At 35.8% G+C, this 20489-nt stretch overlaps 4 protein-coding genes across 4 annotated transcripts; 2 read left to right on the top strand and 2 right to left on the bottom strand.

The window, feature by feature from the left end:
- On the bottom strand, positions 376–3230 carry LOC18588337 (UBP1-associated proteins 1C). Its single transcript, XM_007012669.2, has 6 exons — positions 2987–3230; positions 2813–2887; positions 2589–2719; positions 1280–1799; positions 904–1017; positions 376–737 (listed from the first exon to the last, which is right to left on the bottom strand). The coding sequence occupies exons 1-6, from the start codon at positions 3071–3073 to the stop codon at positions 675–677; spliced, it is 990 nt and encodes a 329-aa protein (XP_007012731.2). The 5' UTR covers positions 3074–3230; the 3' UTR covers positions 376–674.
- LOC18588336 (pollen-specific leucine-rich repeat extensin-like protein 1) lies at positions 9269–11767 on the top strand. Its single transcript, XM_007012668.2, has one exon. The coding sequence runs from the start codon at positions 9359–9361 to the stop codon at positions 11195–11197; it is 1839 nt and encodes a 612-aa protein (XP_007012730.2). The 5' UTR covers positions 9269–9358; the 3' UTR covers positions 11198–11767.
- Positions 12642–14642, top strand: LOC18588335 (WD repeat-containing protein VIP3). Its single transcript, XM_007012667.2, has 2 exons — positions 12642–13074; positions 13872–14642. The coding sequence occupies exons 1-2, from the start codon at positions 12724–12726 to the stop codon at positions 14484–14486; spliced, it is 966 nt and encodes a 321-aa protein (XP_007012729.1). The 5' UTR covers positions 12642–12723; the 3' UTR covers positions 14487–14642.
- Positions 16738–18784, bottom strand: LOC18588333 (threonine synthase 1, chloroplastic). Its single transcript, XM_007012665.2, has one exon. It carries the CDS (start codon positions 18647–18649, stop codon positions 17048–17050), a length of 1602 nt encoding a protein of 533 aa, XP_007012727.2. The 5' UTR covers positions 18650–18784; the 3' UTR covers positions 16738–17047.

The raw sequence follows: 20489 nt of genomic DNA, 5'->3' as shown, positions 1-20489 counted from the left end.
CTATAAGAATAACCCTCCCGCCAGATGCTGATTATATGCTTGTTAGTCCAGTGGAGGAAAGAATTCGCATTGACATCATAATCTTGTACTCCAGCGAGTCCAGGAAAGGCCTTGAATCAATGTTCCTCGGCGTCTTATAACGAATTTTTTAATACACCGGCTGATTCTCAATTAATTATAGTCCTGAAACAATAATCCAGCAGCATAAAATAGGCGGATAACTTACCCAAATAAATAAATAAGCAGAATAGGCGGCTATATCTTCAATGAGATTCCTAGTAGGCAGAAAGTGTCACGACCTCAAAACTTATTAAGAGTTCACGTCCATTTATCAATATCCAGGCCCAAAGGAAACAAGTTTATGATTGTTATATATACTTTGGAATAAACAAATCCTTTTTGGTGGTATTTCAATGTGAATTACACTCATAACTTGGGCAAAATTCTCTTTCCTCTTATGCAGTAGATGAAGGCAATTTCTATAAGCATTTGAAATGATTAATAGGTTAAAGAGCAGCTCCAACAAGATTCTCAAACAAAAGGTAGTAATAAATGACTGGCCTTTCAAAAAGAAAAAGGAATGAATGACTGTAAAACTGCAATGGAAAAACAATTGCTGGTGACATTGCCATCCTCCAAAATCCACCACAAAAGAGCTTCATTAAAGATTAATTTTAGTCTTTAGCCACTAGACGGACGTATTTGTTGTCAACTGTAAATCTGGAGCTTGAAGTAATCTGCACAGACAAGGAGAAAAGAATATTATGACAAGATTAAACAAGAGCTTCAGTTCTTAAACCAACCCCCCTTAAAAATTTACAGAAGTTCTTTTTTTTAATAAAAAAAAAACCTCAACACAGAAAACTTGCTAGTAAACAAATAACACAAAGAACCACCCCTCACCTTGTGCTCCAGCATTTCACTTAGTTGGGACTTCTCTTCATCTACACCTGCTTCCTGGAGGGCTTTTAGAACCAGTTTTTGCAGCTTTCGCATCTTCAAAACTCCATCAGGACTCTGCAACAATCACAAAAAAGAAAGCATAAATGCAAGTGCAAGTTCCACGGAGGGAAAGATCATTGTAACTTTAATAAAAGGAGAGTAACTTTGGGCCTCTGCTTAGTTCCCAACCACTGGTTCCAGGGAAAGGACATGGGAGCTCTTGCAATTATAGCACCATGTTTATCTTAACAAAGCTATGTTAACAATCATAAGTACCATAATTTCTAATATAATGAAAAAAGGTTGAAACAAAATGAATCATAATGAGTAGACATACAGCTTTCAAGGCTGCTTTAATCAAATTCTTCCACTTTATCTTCCGTTTGTTATCTTCTTTGGTAGAGGCAGATTCTGCTTTATCTTCTTTTACAATATTATGTTTGGGTTTCTTTGACTTTCTCTTTATGTCCTCTGTTTTTTCTACCCCAACTTGAATGACTTCTCCATTGCCTGCTTCCTCTAAGCTATCATCCCCGCTATTTTTGTCAGTACCATCCCTCACAGACACATCTATTTTTCTCTTTTTCTTTGATGATAAATCTCCATTTGCTGCTTCTGAGTTGATTTGGACATGGCCATCTGTGGGCAGGTCCTGTTGTTTGGCCTTTCCAACAGATTTATTCTCCACCAACTCACCATTCACTTTATTTTCAGTTGAAACCTTAGTATCTGGGGCAGATTCTTCTATCCGTTTAGGTTGTTGCTTAGCACGGAAAGCCCGAGCCCTTGCCCTGTGCTTCTTTCCTTCAGCATGAAGAAGCAAGGTCTGCTGGCTGGTAGCCTTAGTATTGCAAAGACTGCAAATACATAGATAATGAAGAGAATCTCCTCAGGTCTCAATATAGAATGATAAATAACAAACACAAGCAAAATATTTATCATGTGTAATTTTTATATCATGGTAATTGGGACCGTCGCTCAGGAGCTCAACACAAACTGCCTCACCAGATGAAATGTCAAAGTCATTATATTCTGCACCTAGCCAGATATAATTTGCTTCATTAAATCAGACATCTAATCTGATACGATAAACTTAAAAAATTACCAAAATCTATAGCATTGGCTCCAGAAATCTACAGCTAATGGACCGAATTATTCACAGAAAACCAGACAACACCCCAGGGGACCAGAGAGATTTATTCTCCGTGAATGAAAATAATTCATTTTGCATTAAGACTTGGTTTGGTTTGTTGATCTGCTGCTTCCTCAATTCATTTATGAAAGCAAAGGAAAATTAGAATGGAAGAATTTCATCAAAACTTAAAAGCTTGTAGCTTGAGCAAAACTATGGGTAAGGACCTCTGTGCAATACAAAAATACGTTTAAGCAACACTAATTGTTTTATTTCTTCATTGAACAAAAGCCACATGCAATTCCCAACTAACACCCCTCATAACTTTTTCAGTAAGATTCATAAGTTAAATGTTCTTCCACCACAAAATAAGGCACCAACAAAGACATTCAAATAAGGTTCTAAGAAAATTACTTGACTTATTGGCCTCAACAGTATCTTACAAGCCTCCACATACAAGATAATATATAACAAAAAAGGGGCATAACAAAGTCTGGATAAAAATGAACATTACCTACAAAACCATGGAGGACGTTGAGATAAGCCCACATTTATATCAATGTCAGGTTTTTCCTTTGTTTCCTTGTTGGGTTTTGCATTCGAAATATTCGGTGCTTTACCTTGTCCCTTAGGACCATATTTTTCCTAAATATGAAAAAAGAAAAAGGAAAAACATAATGCTCTGTCAGATTACTTATTAGCAAGTTACTGAATAAAATTAAGTATTGCGAAACTTACTGCCTCAGTAATGCACTGCGTATGGCCCTGAACGCTTTGCTGCCCAAAAATCTCTCCACAATCAATGCACGATAGCTACGGAATCATCCAAAAAGATGATTGATTAGTCGAGAGTTCGAGTTTAACCGAAACAAAATGTTGAAAGAATAGAAAAATGAAGGGGAAAAATAAGACCTTGGAAGCAGAGCAAATTCTGAAGTGGTTTGCTAACTTTGGTTTCTTCAAGTTATCGCCGCAATCCTCGCATTGAAACCAAACCATCTTTTTCTCTTTCCTTCTTTATTGTTCCAGAAAATGAAGGGGAAAAAAACAAAAAGAAGAAAGGGCTGCCGGAAAAATGAATCGAACGGAGAAGAAAGATGCTTCCGGGTTCAACCGTTTAAAAAAACAGAGAGCGTTAGGGTTTTTGTTCCTAACAAAAAATTAGAATATTATAGACAAATTATGAACTAAACGCAGCGTGACGGGCTAGCAAGACAAATGGTGCAATGGGCCGAAAAGAAGTACGTTCAATTGGGCTTGAGCTTACGCCCCTCGAGCCGAAAAGAAATTTATAACTTAGAATGAGAGTTTTTTTTTTTCTAAAAAGTATTTTAGGTCGACTTAAGACATTTTTTATGATTCTTAAAATGTTTTACGTTGAAAATAAATTTTTTATTTTTTAAATAAGTATAAATCTTGAAAGTATTTTTTAAAAAATAATTTATGTCAAAAGAAATGGATCTTTATACTAAGTTTAGCAATATATTTAATAAATATTAATATTTAACTTTAAATATTAAAAAAATAAAACATATTAATATTTAACTTAATTTTTTTAATTTAAAATATTAATATTTAAATTATTCAATATTATTAAAATTAAAATATTTTTTTAATGAAATCATTTAATACAATTAAATTTTTTATTTGCTATTTATAAATTGAATAAATTTTACGAATAATTATAATAAAATACATATAATTATAGATTTTGAATATCTTAAACAATTCATATATATTAATATTTTTATAGTGAATGCACATAGTATAAGCTTTGGATGTCTTACACAATTTTTATAAATGTTAATATTTTTATAATCAATACACATAAATATAGATTTTTGATACCTTACTTAATTGATAAATATTGATATTTTTATAGTGTTATATTAAAAAGGTGATGAGATAAAAAAAAATTTGAAACATAGAGCTTACTTTAATTATAAATTAATATTGTATAAGAGTTAAAGATCATATCAATAATTATATTACATTAATCGTTAAATAAAATACTTAGATACAAGCATATTTAATTAGTATCTATAAACACCCGTGAATTGGATCTAAATCCGTTAACTGGATCCAAAGGAATAGGGGAGAAAAATGATCTACACCCGCATGGATACAAAACAGGCGTGAGGCAGTTAGCAGGATTTGTTACCAAGTTGTCGAACCATGCATCAATCCAGCTTCCATTATTTCAATTTTATGGGTCACAACAATGGATAGCCCATACCCTATAACCCAGCAAATATGATTTTCACAAGTTAGAAAAAAGTCTGACTGAGGCAAAAAGCAAGAATCTTATCTATCATTTGAAGCTCATAGTTGAGGACAAGATAACGAAATTGATCGAGAAATTTATAAATCTAGACGAAATAAAAGAATTGATAAAAGGAGATCATATTGAGAAATAAAAGAATTAAAAAATGAAAAATATAAGTGTGGAGACTTCAAACCCACACGTTTAGAGCGAAAGTCCTAACCCTTGCCTAAAAGCCTCCAAACTCAACCAATTCACATGTCAATCAACGGGACTTCATGTGGCACAAAACTATCACTTCAAGTGGCGCAAAGATAAGAAATTGGTTTTCTTTTATATATAGTTATAATATGTGGTTAAATATTTTGAAAAATGTTATTATTGATTTTAGTTATTTTCATATCTATTTTTATTTTAATTTTAAATTAGTGAAAATCAAATAATATTATTGCTTTGTAATAAACTCCTATTTATCATCTTAACACTCAAATAACTCCACTAGTAATGATAAAAAATATTTTTCACAAAATGATTCAAACGATAGAAAATGTTTTCGATAATTTATTTAAAATATAAAAAAAATTAAATTTTTCTGTAAAATAATTTACACCAAAAAAAAAATTTCCCCAATAAGTTATTTTTTGATTACTAAACGGACTTTTCATTATGCATGGTTTTTGCCCTTTCCACCCATCCATCCACTTCTTTAGTAGGCCTTGTTTGTGGTTGTTGCTCAACAACTTCCACCCTGCACCATACATCATACATCTTGTCTATGACGGTTGAATACCTCCTTCCCTCTTTGCAACCCCGGTGAGTTATTCTTCAATTACCAAACGAACTCTTCATTATTCATAGTTTTTGCTCTTTCTAGCCATCCATCCACTTCTTTCGTACACCTCATTCGTGGTTGTTGCTAAACGACTTCCATCCTACGCTATACGTTATGTCTGCGACGATTGAGTACCTCATTTCCTCTTTACAACTTTTGAAGATTTTCTTCAGCATTGTAAATGTAGGCCATATGCTTGGAATTGCATTCCCACAAGTGAGTGCTGATGCCCACTATTTTGCTCAAGCAATTCATGAGTTTTTTTGGATCTAAAAAATGATAAATCTAATGGAAAACTTGATTGTTTTTTTCTTTTGCTAATTATTGATGGCAGCCAAAGAAACTCAAGACTAGTTAACAGAAAACTAAACTAGATGGGAACTCTTTTGAAATTCCATGTTCCCGTGTGTTATAATATATCAGGCAAATTAAGTGACTAGGTATATTTTTATTACGTTTCAAAATTTATTATGAAAATTTTAAATAAATATTTATTTTTATTACATTTAATTAAATCTTTATATTTTTATTTTGAATTAAATAGATTCTTATAACTAATAGTTGATTAATTATTGTTAGTCAATATCACTTGTCATTTTATGTCACATAGTACTGACGTGTTATATTGATATATTATATTAAATGATAATATGACCTACTAACGAGACATGATAATATAATTATGTGGCTTTTTTTATACTCTAATGTTAACATAAGCTCAACACCACACAACATAAAAATAACAAGTGGTTTTTTTATTAATAATATATAGTTGCGTAACCATTAACAATAAGGATCTACTTAATCAAAATAAAAATATAAAAATTTTATTGAATATAATAGAATAATTAAAATTTATTTTGAATTTTTTAAATAGTTTAAATTAAAAAAATTATAAAAATATATGTTTCATATAAATAAATTTAATGACTACATGACACAATATAATATTACAAAAGTATTTCTAAGCGTGAATTTTTTTTTATATAATTGGGAATTCAAACTCTAAGGGTGAATTTTTTATATATATTTGGAGATTTAAACTCTATTTTTTTTTTAAGATAGAGATCATACACTAATCAATGAACTAAATGTTTAGCACAATATAATATTACAAATAAATAAATTTAATGATTGCATGGCACAATATTTTTAAATATAATTATTTTTTTATATATTTGGGAGATTCGAACTGTATTCATTTTGAAAAAGAGATTATGTACCAACTAATGAGTCAAATGCTTAAATGCTTTTAAGTTTGAATATTATGAGTTTTTTTTTCTTAATTGTCATCTTAAAATTGTAATTTATAAAATCATTAAAAAAAACAGAAAATTTTGACCAAATAGCAGAGGCTGAAGCTAAACTCGATAATGTAAATATATATATATATATATAATAATCTTTCCCCTTTCTCTTTTAGTCTGCTTCTTTGGCTCCTACCCATTTTATTTGATGAAATGATGAAACAATAGGGGACAACAACATCCATCTATGTTAATAATGATGGTAAGAAACTGCTTTTTGATGCCTTTTTGAAATGGGGTCATCATCAACACTTGAAATATCCATTTCTCAAACCTATGTGTTCTTTCTTCCAAAAAAAAAATCCCATTTAAAAGCTCATTCATTCTTATCGAATTACCCAAAAATGAAGCTGTTGGATTACCTAAATTCTTTTCAAAAAATAAACTACACCAAGGACTCATTATGGTTATGTAGTTAATTAAGCTCAAATACTATATCTTATTAAAGAAAAAAGATTATTAGGATAAATGATTAGGTCTGATCAAGTAAAGTAATTTCTTAATCACCTTATCTAAGTATTGATTATAATCATCCATCTAAACTTCAAATTATTGAACAAAAGAAATTTTCTCACGTGAGAGAAAACAACAGGCTGTCCACCGGGACGCTGCCTGCCTAGCTGTTGCAGAGCCTTAGAGGACACTTCGTGGTCAGTGGCTGTCCTTGCCCTACCTGTCTCTATACTCTTTTTTTTATTTCCCGCTTTTTACAAGACCCTACGTGAAGAAAAACAGCAGTCAAACACACACACAAAAATTAATCTTAATCCCACACGATAACCATGCGCGTACTCATCACGGCGTGATTCGAAGCAGTTCATGTCTTCGCCAGTGTTGTTTTGGTGGAGCGTTGCATCAAAAAGCAAAATCAAAAAACCTTTCTGAAGAAAGGTGGCAAACCAGCGATGGGGCCTGATCCAAAGGGTTTTATCTATTTATTTATTTACGTATGAATTATGATAATAATCTGTACCCTAAGGGAAAGCGTGGGGCAGGAATAAGATAAGAGCTACCCTTCAAATTATAATCTTTCTTTTTTTTTTTATCCCCAGGAATGCTGGTGGTACTGCCATGATTTTCCAGGACAAGTAATTGCCACGCTTGGAAGAAGACCTTTTTATTGTTTTCCATAAAAAAAATAAAGAATAGTTTGGCTGGCTATGAGCTGAGAGGTAAAGTGAGAGTTTTCAAAAAAAATTATTCTCTGTGTTTCTTTCTGATGGGTAAAGTTTTCCCCCGCTGAAATTGAAACCGATGGTAGTGGAAAAGGTAATGCAAGGAAAATTATCACTGTTTGTCTACTTAAAGTTGTTTTGTCTCCTCATTAATTTTATAACACACTGAAATCTTTACCTAGATAAGTTCAAAAAGCTGAAGGGTGCTGGATGAGTGGATTCCATTAAGCCTTTCTGCATTAATTATTTTGATTAGTTTATTTCATTTTACAGGTTAAATTTCTATCTTCCAACGAAGGTGAGAACGTGATTTCCTTTGATATTTAAGGTCTTATATTGGTAAGACTTATTTATTTTAATCTGATAGAGGAGGGGATCCTCAGCCAAGTTTAAGGCTCTGCATTCTGATGCTAATGATTGAGGATTATATACCAAATAACACTGATTATACAGTAAACAGGGAAAGGTTAAAGAGGAATTAAAAGGAGCGCTGTGTTAAGTTTATATATATATTTTTTCTTTTGAGAAAATGCCACCCAAAGGCATTGTTTTCGAGTTTTGCTCTCAAAGGGTATGATTTCAATCATTTCAGCCACGCTCCAATAATGTACAAAGTAACTCAAAACGTCATTGTATAAGAGCTTTGCTTACCTATGGATTGGCCAACACGTGGGAACAGGGTCCAAGTTGGCTTCCTTTTTCCTTTCAGGATTTTCGCTTCACTTGTAAAATCCCCTGCAGGAAGTCAGGAAGGACAAACTCTTTCCAAACCAGAAATCTGACTTCGGACAAAAACCCTTTTTTTTTTTCGTTTAAGTAAGATGTTACAAAGTGGTTTCTATTTTGTCATTTGCTGTTTGTCTCTTAGCCATGGAAAAATTCTTTATTTACTCTGATTTTGAGAAATTAAAGCACATCAAACAAATCATGCTGATGAACCAAGTCGGCATTCATGGCGAAAGAGAAATGCTACCAAACAAATGCCTAATGCACCAGGCACCAGCTAGATCATGAAGTAAAATCAATCCGTACAAATTTGTGTTTCTTGCTGATTGAAAAATGTTTAAGAGATTTCTGTATGAATGTACTTTTCATGCTGTTGAATTATCATTTGCTGTTGTTTGATAGATACGAAAGTGTTCTTTTTTTTATAATTAAAAAAAATTTAAATTTTATTTTTTAAATAAATAATTATATATTAATTAATAAATCAAATGTTCAAATACATCACGAAAATGTCTTAATTAAAAATACTTCAATCATATTCAGATATTATCTTGACAATATCGAGAGTTTCTTGTGTTTAAAGAAAGCAAGAGACTAATCCACGTAAGTCATTTTATGGCTTTGAATAGCCTTAAAAAAAAAGCTGCCAAATAATTAGAGTACAATAAAATGGTCATATATGCTTTTCCAGTCATTCAAACCAAAAATTAAATTAAAAAAAGGGAAAGTGCACATATATAATTTTTTATTTAAAATGTATTTAATTTCATTTCCGACACATTAAATAGTCAAATAAATTAATGGTTATGTAACAATCCAGTTTGTAATTAAAAAATAGCTAAAGGTCCATTATTTCATTTCTTATAACATAATATCTCTCCTCTAAAGTCAAGGTTCCTCCCCCTTGTAGTTTATAAAGTCTCTCCTCACAAGCAAAACAAATGTACTCCCAAATACAAAGAAGACTCCAAAACCATTCCCATGGAAATAGCCGGAGACCCTCCACCGATATGGCCACAGCTGAGCAATTCCATGCCTCGCCGTCGCTCACCATCTCCTCTTTTCACCCCACCGGTTCTCATCATTCTCTTACCCATCATCGCATTGCTTCTCTTGTTCTTTGCCGTCCCTCCTTTTCTCTCCATCACCTCTCAGATTTTTAGACCCAACGGTGTGAGGAAAAGCTGGGACTCCCTCAACATTTTTCTAGTCTTGTTTGCCATTCTTTGCGGCGTTTTTGCTAGAAGAAACGATGATGATGATAACAACAGCGGCAGCAGCGGCAACAACAATGTTAGAAATGATAATAATAATAATAAGAATGAGGCTTCTAGCCATCCTGTTAATTCGCAACAATGGTTTGGGTATCCAGGAAGGAAGATCTACGATGATGATCCTCCGATGAACGCGTCGGGAACCAGCGTTAGGAGGTTGAAGAGAAGCAGTAGCTCGTATCCAGATCTGAGAAAGGAGTCTTTGTGGGAGACTAGTGAACATCGGTTTCGTTTTTTTGATGATTTTGAAATAAACAAATATCGATCCTCAACAAATTATAATGATCAAGTTCATGAGCTTCGTAGGACGAGAATTGAGTTTGAGGAATCTGAAGCAAAAGTCATTCCGATTGATACCTTTGTGCTTCGTCCCTCACCTTCATCACCACCGTCAACTCCACCTCCACCACCGCCTCGGCCTCCAGCTGCACGCCATAAGCCAAGACGAATTTATCAAGCGGTAGGGCAGAAAGAGAAGGTGATGATTCAGAACGATAATGTTGAATTCAATAATCTTGAGTCTGCACAGCCAGTAACACCACCACAGCCTCCACCGCCACCTCCTCGGCGACCACCATCACCGCCAGTGCATATGGGCTTTAGATCGGAGCACAAGTATGGGAAATTGGAACGTAGAAGAAGTAATGCAACCAAAGAAATAAAGATGGTTTTTGCTTTGTTAAGGAAGAGCAAGAAGAAGCAGAAGACAAAGGATCATGATCATCAGCACGATTGTCCTTTGCATTCTCCACGTGAGCCACCACCTTATTACTCTACTACCATACGACCACCATCACCAGCACCTCCTCCACCTCCACCCCCGCCACCACCACCCTCGGTCTTTCAAAAATACAATCTCTTCAGAAAGGGCAGCAAAAGCAAAAAAATCCATTCAGTGCCTGCACCTCCGCCTCCACCACCTCCCCCACCAGCATTTTCACTTTCAGAACGATCATCAAAGCGAAATATTCAGATCCAGCCAACACCACCACCTGCACCGCCACCAGCTTTTTTCTCTACAAAAAGACTATTGAAGCAAAAGAGTCAGATTCCGCCGCCATCCAAACCACCACCTGCACCACAAACACCGCCACCCGAACCTTCACGGAGGCGAACTGCAGCCACCATCGGTAGGCCACCATTGCCGACAAAAGCAAACACTTCTAGCTATTACGGCGAGAACGTGAACAGCGGTGGACAGTCACCGTTAATTCCGACACCACCACCACCACCACCTCCGCCACCATTTAAAATGACGGAGTTCAAATTTGTTTTTCGTGGGGATTTTGTTAAGATACCGAGCAGTCCTAGTTCTCGGTGTAGCTCTCCGGAATTGGAGGAAGTTGATGTCTCATCAAGCAAGGGTGACGTGGAGACGGCCAGCATGATGGGCGGTGATGATGGGGTTGGCGTTGGAATTGGAGGGGTCCCGGTGTTTTGTCCCAGTCCTGATGTTAACGCTAAAGCTGAGACCTTTATTGCCAGATTCAGGGATGGGTTGAAATTAGAGAAAATAAACTCCATGAAAGAGAAGCAAAGGATATAGCTGCGATCCAGCAACAAGTTCAGACATTTCCCAAATTTTTCTGGTTGATTTGGTTTCTCCGTATACATACGATTAATCAAAAGTTGACTGAATATATTATACTAGGGTATATATAGTATTAATTAAAATAATATTAGTAGATATATAAATAGGAATTACGGAAATGGGAGCTTCATGTGAGTTAATTTTTTGTTCACCTTCATGGAGCTCCTTGTTAGTTTGGGTGTTTCTCAGTTTCTGATGATTTGAAGAGTATCTATCTTGGATGGTACCAGGGATGATGTGGATGCATGGCGGTTGGCTATGACTGTGCTGTTTTTTTGTGTTCATCAGCTGGAGCCTAAGCTGGAGATTATTACAAGCTTGAAGTTCTGTTGGGTATCATACTAAAATGTTTAGGAAGTGATTAATTTGTTGAGTATTGACAATGGGCTCTCATGGTGTTTTTTGTTCACCTATTGAAGCCTCGTTTATTTCCACTTGTAGTCTAGTGGAAAATTGTGTGAGTTTGCAGTTTACAGTTTTAAAAGCTTGGTTTTGATGTGATGAATACTTGTTCCATAAAAGGTACTACTAGTATTTATGTACATTTAAGTTTCCAGCTTTGCGGAATTTATTTTTCACAAGGAACTGGAGCCGGAGAAATGGGATATGTCCTACCGGTCTGTATACGCATAAGGGGATAGACACATAAATGTCTGCCGGACTCTTTAGAGCAGGAAGGAATTGATCAAGTGACGATAGACAAGAGGAGCAGCAGCGGTTAATTAAAAAGAGTTGTGCTTAATTAACCACACCCCGATCAAAAGCAACAACTCAGAAAAATGTCTGTCTTGGCCCCCTTCATATTCAAGGCTTCAAATCAAAGGACGAGGCCAAGCTGAAAAAGTGTGCTTTTAACTTGCCATTTTGCCCATAATTTTATATTCTCCTTTTCTATAATTAAAGCCAGTGCCATGGGCCATATCATGATTGAAAATTTGAAATTGATGGAATGTCTTACCCAGATCAGCTGCTCTCCCTCCTCCCCCACTCCCCCCAGCCCCAACCATTCTTTTCTCTTTTTATTAATTATGAAAATTAGAAGAAAAAGACTTCGTAGTTCATATCCAATAAATAATCAGCCCTTACTGCCCACAACTCATGCCAGCATGATCATCTTCACTTCACCTAACTGGTACATTGCTGGTAATATATTTCTCTTTTGTGGAAAACTCCACTTGCCACTTGTCATTGACAAACATTGAAAACTTTTTCTTATTTCTTTTTTTTGGGGTAAAATATTTACCGTCAAATATAGGATAGTATATAAAAATGGATCTGTCATGGACTTTGTATGTATGGCCCAAAGTCAGTAAGGCCTGGCTTGACCAGGAATATCTGAGTCAATAAGGCCCAAAGTCAACAACACTTCAATCCCCTCCAAAAATCTCACAAAAACTCCAAAAGCGGTTTAAGAAACAAAAATTCAAACCGAACACTGCACTTCGCTTGTAAATCTACTTGCTAGGGTTCTTATTACCAAGATGGCAAAATCAATGAAACTGGCGGGCCTAAAATCCGTCGATAATGCCCACGACGAGTCCGTTTGGGCTGCCACGTGGGTTCCCGCCACCGACACCCGCCCGGCCCTTCTGTTAACTGGGTCCCTCGACGAAACCGTCAAGCTGTGGAGGCCCGACGAGCTCGAGCTCGTCCGCACCAACACCGGCCACTGTCTCGGCGTCGTTTCGGTGGCCGCCCATCCTTCTGGCGTGATCGCCGCCTCCGCCTCCCTCGACAGCTTGGTTCGGGTGTTTGACGTCGACACCAACGCCACCATCGCCACTCTCGAAGCTCCTCCCTCTGAGGTCTGGCAAATGCAATTCGATCCCAAGGTAATAATTTTATTGGACTTTTTGCAGAAGAAATTTTGGATCATTTATTATAACTATGGGAATTGATTGATGATTGTTTGAATTTTTTACATTTGAAGGCCACTGATATAGATATTTCGTACTATTATTCAAATGAATGAAGTGTTTATTTCAATGAAAGACATTCATATTAATTATTTTACCAATGCCTCAGTTTGGATTACCTTGTTGCCTAGTTGAACAGTGTAGGCAAGATATAGTATTACTCTTTTTCTCATACTCCTTTGTAATAAATGATATCGTGATTCGAGTGATTATAATGAACCATTAAATGAAGCCAAGCTTGGCAAAATAAGCTCTCACCGATAAGCTGTCACTTTTTCTGAAGATCTTATGTTAATAGAATTCTCCGAAGACACGTGTGCTATGCATAAATGTACGAGTTTGTCTCTGCTATGTTTGTTATTGTAAAACATCTCTCTTTCTGTCTTCACTTAACAACCTCCTATGCAGGGGTGAAGCTAGTCAACTTTTGTTGGGGTCTATATACCTTTCAAAAAAAAGACAAAATATATAACATATAGAAGATTCACCCTTTCAATATACAAGGCTCAACCCCTGCTCCTGTGGTTTCTATGTTAGTCTTAAATATCTTTTCGGGTGGTGCTAATAACCTTATTTTGAATGTCAAGGCTACTACTTATGATGAATAATTTTCTTGACGAGAACTTATGATTGAAATGCTATGTTGAATGTCTTTTAAGTGCTTCTTTCGAATTTGTTTCGACTGGCTTTCTTACAATAACTCTCAAAATTAGGGTACAACACTTGCAGTTGCTGGTGGGGGTAGTGCGTCAATCAAGCTGTGGGACACTGCAACGTGGAGGTTGATTTCAACTTTATCAATTCCTCGTCCTGAAGGACCGAAGCCCTCTGATAAAAGCAGCAGCAAGAAGTTTGTCCTATCTGTTGCATGGAGTCCTGATGGAAGACGTCTTGCTTGTGGCTCAATGGATGGCACAATTTCTGTTTTTGATGTAGCTCGTGCCAAATTTCTACATCACCTTGAAGGCCATTACATGCCCGTTAGGTCTCTTGTGTTTTCTCCTGAACCTGATTCACGGAAGCTATACTCGGCATCTGATGATGGTCATGTACATATCTATGATGCTGAGGGGAAAGCTCTAATCGGGGCCATGTCAGGTCATACTAGCTGGGTGTTGAGTGTGGATGTAAGCCCTGATGGAGAGGCTATTGCAACAGGCTCAAGTGACAAAACTGTAAGACTATGGGATTTTAAGATGAGAGCAGCTATACAGACAATGAGCAATCACACAGACCAGGTTTGGGCAGTGGCATTTCGACCTGGTGGAGGAGGTCGCCTTGCTAGTGTGTCAGATGACAAGAGTATATCATTATATCATTGTTCCTGATTGTTCATGGCTTGTTGAGATTAAAAACACTAAGGATTTGGTTTCAGTACAGGATGTTGCTGCATGTTTAGCTATCACTGATCCAATGAATATGACGTTGCTCTGTTTTTTTTTTTTTCTTGTTTTTATAAAAGATCAGATAAGATTCTCGCACAATTGCATGATGGAGTAGGGTTTCAGCCGTTTCAGCTTACTTAATTTATGAAATTTGTTATGTGAAAATGCAAAATCAATTCAGTTTGGCATGGTAAGGCAGTGTGATCTATGAAGAAACCTGTGTTGTGATTCACACTCTGGTATTGTTTGGCGACATCAGTATATACAAGGGGCACTATTGATTAGATGGTATGTGAAAGCTGCTGCCTGCTAGTAAGCATGCCCCTTGTGCTAATCCTCATCGACATTTGCCATTATTTTGCAATAAACTGAAGTCTTGCTGTCCTTTAAAAATGGTTCTGATTCAGTTTTATTATTTCTTTCGTTTGTCTATGTGAAGCTGCTAAATTCCCGAAAAAGAAGAATCCGGCACATTAGCAAATATGTGGAAGATGCCACCTCGCACAGCTTATGATGGGATGTTTGCATTAATTAATCTAATGACAGCTTGAGCTAAGTCACCTATTCCTAGCTTTCTTAACAAACCAATGCCAGCCCAGTCAGATTATTCTGGACGCGCTTGATGGACATAAGAAGCTGTATAGGCAAATACTCTTCGATAATATGTTCAAAGTTTTTGAACATGTTCCAAGCATTCAGCTATCAGTTAAATTATCAATTGCGTGTTGTCTTAACTTGGCATCGGGATCTCTGAAATGGATTCCCAATTTCCCATTAGAAGCTCATCTTGAGAAACGAGCTGAACTTATTTATCCATCCATGATCCATCTCCTTGTGTTGCTTCCCTCTTCAATGATGCGAATTGAGCAAAAGATAAACACCCCACAAATAACGTCTCAGATTTTCCCACATCTAAATCTTAATACAAGGGTGGACATCACACCGAAAAAGAAAAACAAGATAGAGCATGATCCGCTGCATTTCTTCGTTCGATAAATTATAAATATAAGAGGACTCAATCAGCTTCAGAGCTCCTTTTACTTCAAATATTCAACCCATAGCTTAAAAGGTCAATAGAGGAGCAACTAAAAGAACACAATGGGTGCATCTTTACCAGTAGGACCATATCTGTGCTCATTCTCTCATCTTTCAGTGTAAATTTAGCCTTTTGTATTCTATTCCAAGAAGGATGCAATTGTATTCCAGACGGGGTATCTTTGAAATTAATGTTTTCCACTCAAATAACAACCAAAGACATGCTGATTCACCGTAGGTCACAGAAAACAAACCAACATGAAATAAATTGAGAAAGTTCTAAGAGTTTTAAGGATATGTTTAATGTTTCTGTCAATAAGCCATATACTCAATAACGACTTCACCATTATAAGTCTCCAGATCATGGAGAATCCATTAGACCAATATCTTATTAATGCTGCACGGTATCACCCAACTGCATTGCACCACAAAATTCACTTTTACTACCAAAATACTGGACTTACAATTTCAACAGGCTATTTCAGATATTTGGCCTCTATTTATATCATTATTTCAAGCTTAGAAATGACTGGCAAGCTAAGTCTATATTTCATAAAAGCATATCATTTGGTATATGGTTCCTTTTAAGATAGATTCTGTGGAAACTTACATCTACATCTAAAGAATTTCTCCATTGAAGTCCCTTGCATGCAACAAACAAATCACCAAATGATATGCCTCTATTCTGCTAGGCTAACCATTATTAGATTAGCAAGTTAAGAACATATAGAATCTTTAGATGAAACATGATAATGAATACAACAGTAGTGCCCAGGCCCCCTGGATACAACTAATTCCACAGTTTACATATACATATACAAATATATATATATATATATATATATATATATATATATATATATATATATATATATATANNNATATATATATATATATATATATATATATATATATATATATATATATTAGATAAGTAATTTCGTTAATTGATAATGAATGGTCACTCATTCTCCATATGTGGAAAAAAGAACAGTAAAACCACCTACAACTTCCTGGCAAGGACCCCACAAACACAACTAATTCCAAACTTTAGAAAAAAATTATTTTAGCCGTTTCTTTACATGATAAGTATGTACAGAAGAAACACTTACAACCCATAACTCCACATAGGAACAAACTTTGTTTTGTGAACGCAGAGTTAAGATGCTTTCTTGAGGCACAATCGTCTTGCTCACAAGTCTGATTGCCCAAAGCCACATAAATAAACCTTTTATTGAACAAGTGTTATTGAGGCAACAGTAACAAATCCTGATCTAGGTAGACATCATTAAGCTTCTGACTCAAAAAATTCAGACAATTTACGTGGCTAACAGATAATTTCTACACCAAGTACGGCAACCTAGACCAAAATTTAACCAAAAAAAAAAAAAAAAGACAAGGCAACACCAAATTAAAACCAAGCATTAATATCAAGAAATACAAACTGCTGAACTTACAAAATGCTCCTCCTAGTGCTTTGGAGCTTTATCTCCTAAATACTTCATCAGCACATCCATAACAGAACCAAAATCTGCCTTCACTTGCACGGGCGGATTAGCAAACCGGCAAGCCATTTCTGGAATCTCCTTGGAGTGATAATCAACCTTAGACTGTGTAAACTTCAACCCATGAGCTGTACTAACCACAACAGTCCTATCCCCAGCTCCAATAACCCCACTATTCCTAAGCTTAATCAAAGCAGTCAATGCGACACCAGTATGTGGGCAAATAAACATACCGGTAGAATCCGCCTGCGCCATTGCATCCATTAACTCCTCCTCAGTCGCTTCCTCTACAATCCCATTTGAATTTTTCAAAGCATACACAGCTCTATCTATAGAAACGGGGTCACCAATTTGAATAGCTGAGGCAAATGTAGTATTTGCCCTAACAGCCTTAAACTCATTCCAACCTGATTTATAATACAAATAAAGTGGATTAGCATTGGCTGCTTGGGCACAAACCAATCTAGGTATCCTATCAACAAGCCCCAATTCCTGACACATTTTAAACCCTTTGTAAAAGGCATAAATGTTCCCCAAATTACCACCCGGAACAATAACCCAATCGGGAACTTCCCAGTCAAACTGCTGTAAAATCTCAATCGCAGCTGTTTTTTGCCCTTCGAGTCTTAAACTGTTCAATGAATTGGCAAGGTAAATCGGTAACTCGGCGGTGACTTCCCGGATTAGCTTCATGCAACCGTCGAAATCAGTATCGATACTCAAAACAAAAGCGCCGTTCGCAATCGGTTGGACTAATTGGGCAATGGAGATTTTATTTGCTGGCAAAAAGACGATGGAAGGAATCCCAGCGGAAGCGCAGTAAGCGGATAAGGCAGCTGACGTGTCACCCGTAGAAGCACAGCCGACTCCAACGACGGGTCGTTTCAGTTTTCGTAGACGGTTAACTTGACTGACCAAAACGGTCATTCCCAGATCCTTGAAACTACCCGTGTGGCTGATTCCACAGTGTTTAACCCACAAATCGTTCATCCCAAGAAACTGTTTGCCGAACCGTTCGGCCCAAAACAGATTGGAGTTACCTTCGAAAGCCGAGACGATGTCGTCCGGGTCAATCTCGGGTAAAACCCATTCCTTCTTGGACCAAACTCCTGACCCGTATGGCCACGTGGTTTTCCCCACGCGCGAATCGAATAACTCCCTCCAATACGCGCCGTCGAACTTCTTCAAAGCCTCCATGTCGTGTTGGACGTCGAGCAATCCACCGGAACGGCTCCGGTAGGCGATCTCGTCGAGCGAGTAAGACTCGGTGGAGTCGGGACCGACGTTGAAAGGAACGTACTTGGCGGAGAAGGTGTTCTTGGCGGTGGAGCGGTGGCGTCGAGCCTCGTCACGGATGTTCTCATCGGCAAGGCGTCTGTTCTTCTGAGGAGAAGGGGAGTTATTGTTAGAGGAACTAATGGTGGGGGAAGGGTCGAATGTGGAGGAGGTGCAGGAGACAACAGTAGGAGTGGGGCGATTGAATTTGGGGTGGTTTCGATGATGGATCAAGGGGAAGTTGGATTTGGAGGCTAGAGAGGAGTGGAACAGTGAGCAAGAGGAAGCCATGATTTGGAAAGGAGGCGGCGGGTGAAGGAATTTTGGTTGCCCTTTTATAGTAACGAAAAATGCGATAGACTGGGGACTGGAGACTAGAGAGAGATTGTAGAGATTGTAGGACCCTAAAGGCCTGGACTCCTTAGTTTTCGACAGACCTGTCGGTAAGCCTTTATCCGACTAACCTTCCATTTTTCACTTGTGCTTAACGTGCGATATTTCTATGTGGACATCAACAAAATGCTACTATTACATTACTCGATACAATAATGGGTTTTGGGTACTCTTTCTGTCTTCACATTTCAGGCCAAATTAATCAATGTCTGATTTTTGTTCTTGAAATGTATGGTCCATAAAAATTAGGGTAACTTAACTTGTAGGTTACTTTTCAAAAAAAAAAACCCTTAACTTTGAGGTTATAAAAATATGCTTTTAAATATTTTTATCTGAGTTTCTTATCTCTTTTGAAAATAATTATTGATTCTTAGGTGTTAGAATTTTATTTTTTTTAAATATTTGTTGACTACATCTAATTGTTTATTCTTACATTTGTCTCTCGTATATAATAAAAAAGAAACAGGAAAAAGAAATATAGCATGTGTGTTTTTTTTTTAGAAAATTTTTAGTAATATTTTGCTATTTGATTGTTACGTATATTTTTATTTGTAATAATCTATAACTTTGGTGAAATAGTTTAACAAAACTTGACATTTATATGATGATATATTAATATGTTTATTTGTATGACATAATTTTCTTTTTTGATTTTTTTAAAATTAATTTTCTTTTTTTCATTGAAATAGAGATATAATAAATGTTTATTAATTTATAATGCTCTATTTACAAGTCCATTTATTGTTTTTTTTTTCACTTTAACAAATTTGAAAAGAGAAAAAAAACAAGCTCAAAAGCTATGATATAAATAACAAACCGATTGCCAACGCCGAAAAGGGTCGGATTTTGAATATGGTCTATATATTGATAAAAATTCATTATTATGGCAAGTAAAGTTTGTTTCTGACCCACATAAACTTCTACGTTTTCAGTCAAACTCATTACTATTTAGGTTGGCAATGTTGTCGGGCAGCCCTACCCTGGGGGCAGTTGGACCGGCCAACAGCCGTTATTTTGTCGCTGACCACCGGCTCTGCAAACTGCAATGATAGCCTTTGCTTGTGAATGGCGTAGAGGAACGACAACCTTGGCACACCATGAATTTAAAATGATTTGATTATTTGAAAAATGTTAGAAAAGACTTACAAAAGTTATAAATATTTAAAAATATAAAAGAATAATAATAATTTAACGCATAGTTTTGAAATATATAAAACATAGACATTAAACGTAAGTTTTAAAAAAGGCTTATTTAAATTATATTTTCAAGAAAAGTAATAAATTAATATACCCGTACTAACTTATGTCTTATTATTACATGATGAGATTTTTATGTTAATTTATGGATTAAGTTGATATCACTTTATTTGTAATATTAATAATATATAAATATAGATTGAATTTCTACTAGTTTCTAATATCTTTAGGATTCATATTTTGTTATTTTTAAAAGGTCTTGTTCTACCTTATAACATTCTGATCAAAGAAGCATTCCGATTCTTAATCTTATAAAAAGTTTAATTAGAATGCAGAAATAATTGAACTATAAAACACATTTGGATCTTGATTTATTAAAAGCAGCATTATTATAAAATTTTGGTTTAAATTTTAAGCAAAAAGATTTGGTTGTGTCACGCTGAAATATTTGATTTAGCCAAAAGTTCATGTAAATCGATGTTAAGCTACACGAGGATAAGAGAAAGATGTGGACTCTGAGTTAAAATATTACTTCTTCATT

Source organism: Theobroma cacao, chromosome 9 (assembly GCF_000208745.1).
Source record: "Theobroma cacao cultivar B97-61/B2 chromosome 9, Criollo_cocoa_genome_V2, whole genome shotgun sequence".
Taxonomy (NCBI): Eukaryota; Viridiplantae; Streptophyta; class Magnoliopsida; order Malvales; family Malvaceae; genus Theobroma; species Theobroma cacao.
This window is presented reverse-complemented; position numbering and strand designations above follow the sequence as displayed.